Genomic DNA, 4,659 nt, shown 5'->3' on the forward strand with positions numbered 1-4,659 from the left:
AACTGCATCTACTACTAAGTGACATATAAGGTTTTTTTCCACTAGTGTCTAACACACCCCCATAATCGAAGTGAGAGGTGGACGAATGCTGAGACTGTCCCGGAATTCTTCAAACAAAACCAAAGCATGAACCTTAGTAAAGATGTTAGTGATCTAATACCGAGAGGGGATATGTAGAATACAAACCTGGCCACGAACTACCTTTTCCCGAATAAAGTGAATATTCATTTCAATATTCTTAGTGCGTTGATGCTGAACAGGATTACAACATAAATTATTAGCACTAATATTATCACAATAAACCAAGGTAGCAGTCGTCGGAATAGGACAATGAAGCTCTAGAAGAAGATTGCATAGCCAACAAGATTCAGAGACCACATTGGCTACACCATGATACTCGGTCTCAGCACTAGACCGAGATAGAGTAGGTTGGCATTTAGCAGACCAAGATAGTAAGTTATCACCAAGAAAAATACAGTAACAAGATGTGGAACGATGGGTATCGGGACAACCTCCCTAATCTACATCAGTGTATGCAATGAGATTGGAGATAAAGGAGGGGTTGAGATGTAACCCATGATCCAGAGTACCCTGTAAAGCGCACAATGGTCTTCAGTGCATGCATGTGTACATCTCGAGGGTCATGCATATATAAATAAGCTTGCTGCACAACGTATGAAGTGTCAGGCCTGGTGAAGGTGAGATATTGAAGAGCCTCAACAAGACTACGATACAAAGAAGGGTCTGCATAGGGATCACTGGAGGTGGAACTCAGTTTAGGCTTGGTATCCACAGGCGTAGAAAAGGGCGTGGAAGCAGACATTCCATCACATTCAATGATCTCAGTAGCATAATTTCGCTGAAAAAGGAAGAGGTCACGTGCATGACGGGTAATAACAATGCCCAAGAAATAACTGAGAGCACCCAAATCTTTCATAGCAAATTTAGAACTCAGTTTAGTCATGATAGACCGAAGTAGAGCATCTGAAGAAGCTGTCAAAATAATATCATGCACATATAGTGACAAATATGTCATAGAAGTACCGCGACGATACATAAACAATGATTGATCAGAGGTGCTGTGAGAGAAACCAATAGTAGAAAGACAATCTGCAAACTGTTGATACTAAGCACGAGGCGCCTGCTTGAGGCCATATAAAGACTTCTTTAACGGACACACATGATCAGTGTGAGTAGCATCCCTATATCCCAAGGGCTGATACATATATATACAGTCTCTTTTAAATCTCCATGTCGAAAAGCATTCTTGACATCCAACTTATGAATGGACCAATGCTTAGAGAGAGAGAGAGATATAAGCTAAGAATAGTTTGAATGGTAGTCGTTTTGACAACCGGACTGAAAGTCTCACCACAATCTATACCAATCTGCTGAGTCTTGCCATCACCTACAAGAAGGGCCTTATTTCTCTCAAGAGAACCATCCGAGTTTTCTTTATGAGCAAAAATTCACATAGAACGAATCACATTAACTCCATGGGGCGGGGTACTAACTCCCAAGTCTTATTTTCAATAAAAGCATTATACTCAGCATCCATAACCAGTTTTCAATTAGGGTCACGCAAAGACGATACCGGATTACGGGGTGAAGGTGAGTGGATAGTGGTGGAATGGAGACTAAACTAGTGCTTAAGCTTAATAATACCCCGTTGACTTCAGGTGACCAGGCCGTGGGTAGGTTGGGTAGTAAGAGGGAAGGAAGAACTGGACTGGGTCAACAAAGGAAGGGAAAGGTGGCTGTTTAATGAAGGTGGGACAGGAGGATCAGGGGTAGAAGAGGGATCTAGGAGGCCCACGATAGGTGGCCCAAAAGGGGATACGGGGAGATGGGCTGCAGGAGCAGGTTGGGCCATTTGATGGAGCACATAAGGGGAGAGGCCCTCATCTAAGAAGTCATATGTTGAAGATTGTGACTTATGAAGAGATGCAAAAGGAAATTAACTCTCATCAAATATGACATGGCGACTTATGATAATTTTTGTAATCAAATATCATAACTCTTAGATCCCCGATGATTAGATGGGTACCCTAAAAATACACAAGGTGTAGAACGAGCCTAAAGTTTATTAATGGTGGTAAAAGGAAAAAGCGAATAGCATAAACACCCAAAAACCGGAACATGAGAATATAGAGGATCCCTATTATAAAGAATTTTGAGTGGAGTTTGGTAGTCTAATACTTTGCTTAGAAGAATGTTAAGAAGATAGATTACCATGGCCAAGGCATGATGCCAAAATGAAGGAGGTAACACTACAAGAAAATACACAGTCAACGACAGTTCGAAGCCATCACTAATTACTAAAAATCATTCGGTAAAAATAGCACCGACGCCAGCCGTCGTTGATTGATGGACGTTGTATATTTGGTCGCTAATTTAGAAATCAAGCCGTCGATGCCCAATCAACGACCGTTTTGCTTACTCATCACCGACTACTTCGCAAGCCGTCATTGATTAGGTAACACCGACCGTTTACAACAGTCGGAAAATCAACGATGGTTTTCAACCGTCGTTAAATCAACGACATTTGAAAGCAGTCGTTGTCTTAGCGACGGCTGTAAATCGTCACAATTTTCTAAAGCCATCGTTGTCTAAAAATTCCATGTCAGCGCTACTTTCTTGTACAACGACTGTTTATCCGTCTTCTTTTTTTTGATGTTAAGCCCTCGTTGATATTTTTAATTACATTAAATATTATTATAATATTCCATAATATAATTAAACATGTACCTGCTGCACGGCATCACCGAAATATACTACATTAAACCTGTTCCTGCATCGCCTCCTTCGCATACTATATTTTAAACTAAGATAATATGCAATTTAAACATGAAATAGATTAGATTTATGTACAAAAAATACATCCCGATGCCGGGGAATAAAGCTGAAGTCGGGTTCTACAAAAATATATATCGACAAATCTAGAAAGTAATAAGCTGGATGCTGATAAATATAGACAAATAATGTCTATAATTAGACAAACTACCTAGATTAATTATATGTACGCAAAATAGATCTCGGTGTCGGGAAATCAAGTAAAAGTTGAGTTCCAAAAAAATATACGGACACATCGAAAAACAAAGCTAGATATTTGCCGATAAATATAGACACTAAATGCATATATTTGACAACCTTATTAAAAGAAAACACGGGTCAAATCTCGACACCTCGGAGAGGTCACCTTGAAGAGGATTATCTGGTGGGAACTAAATACTCCTGAGAGTAGCAACTGAACAAAATAAGAACATCAAACTAATGTAATACAGAGAGAATATAGAGAGAGAAAGAAGAAGAGTTTATTACTGTATTGCTCAAATAATTACAGCAGCCAAGAATGCTATATATAGCTAGGAGAAACTAACAACTAACAAAGTTAGTTACAAAAGTTGTTAGGCACCAGAATCAGTTACAACTAACTTTCTTATTAATAACTTAACATCCCCCCTTCAAGATGGACTTGGTGTTGTAACAAGGCCTATCTTGGAGCTCAAGAAATGGTGTTGCTCAGCTCCCAAAGCTTTAGTCATGATATCAACTAGTTGAAGAGCTGATTTGACATGAAGAAGCTGAATAAAACCTGACTGCACATTCTCTCTTACATAACAAACATCCAATTTGAGATGTTTTGTCCTTTCATTCACACATTTGTTTTCAGCAATGTTTTTGACAACTTTATTATCACAAAACACAGAAATAGGCTGAGTAGTTTTGATACCCAAATATTGAAGAATACCATCTAACCAAGCAATTTCACTGGTGGTTTGACTAAGACTCCTATATTCTGCTTCTGCTGAACTTTTAGAAACAACTTTTTGTTTCTTTGTTTTCTAGGAAACAAGAGAGTTGCCTACAAATATGCACCAACCAGTCAAAGATCTCCCTGTGAAAACACAAGTCCCCCAGTCTGCATCACTATATCCAGTAACATTGAAATATGTTTTAGAAGAGTAAAATAATCCATAATTTAAAGATCCTTTGAGATATCTAAGCACATGCAAAGCAGCCTTGTAATGTGGTTGTCTAGGAGCATGTAAAAACTGACTAAGTTGCTGAACTGAATAAGAAATATCTGGCCTTGTCATGTTCAATTACAGCAACTTGCCAATAATTCTCCTGTACACCTCAGCATCCTCAAGTAACTCTCCTTCTTCAAGAGAAAGTCTTAATCCTCTAGGAAGAGGAAAAGCAGAAACAAGAGCTTCTTCCATTTGTGTATCCTTGAGCAAATCTAGGATATACTTTCTTTGATTCAACATAATGCCAGAATCACTTCTTGTGACTTCAATTCACCTAGATCCTTGATAGTGAAAGCTGAATGTAAATCAGTTTTCAGTTGAGAAATAAGATCAAGATCATTGCCTGTGATCAAGAGATCATCTACATAAGCCACCACTGCTATGAAAGATGTGTCTACTGTTTTTGTAAATAGAGAAGTGTCACTGGCAGATTGTATATAACCTTGTTGCAACAAAAACTTACTGAGTTCTATATTCCACTGTCTGCTTGCTTGCCTCAAGCCATATAAGGACCTTTTAAGCTTGCAAACCAAACCTGTACAGTCCTTTTTGTAACCTTTTGGAGGTAACATATACACTTCTTCATCAATAAAGCCATGAAGAAAGGCATTATTGATGTCCAACT

At 38.7% G+C, this 4,659-nt stretch overlaps 1 protein-coding gene across 1 annotated transcript; it reads right to left on the minus strand.

The window, feature by feature from the left end:
• Nucleotides 1–526: 526 nt before the first annotated feature.
• On the minus strand, nt 527–4,226 carry LOC125491920 (uncharacterized mitochondrial protein AtMg00810-like). The gene is made up of 2 exons (XM_048633996.1): nt 4,111–4,226; nt 527–1,079 (listed from the first exon to the last, which is right to left on the minus strand). Exons 1-2 carry the CDS (start codon nt 4,224–4,226, stop codon nt 527–529), a joined length of 669 nt encoding a protein of 222 aa, XP_048489953.1.
• Nucleotides 4,227–4,659: the final 433 nt, after the last annotated feature.

This window comes from Beta vulgaris, chromosome 7 (assembly GCF_026745355.1).
Source record: "Beta vulgaris subsp. vulgaris cultivar EL10 chromosome 7, EL10.2, whole genome shotgun sequence".
NCBI classification, from domain to species: Eukaryota; Viridiplantae; Streptophyta; class Magnoliopsida; order Caryophyllales; family Amaranthaceae; genus Beta; species Beta vulgaris.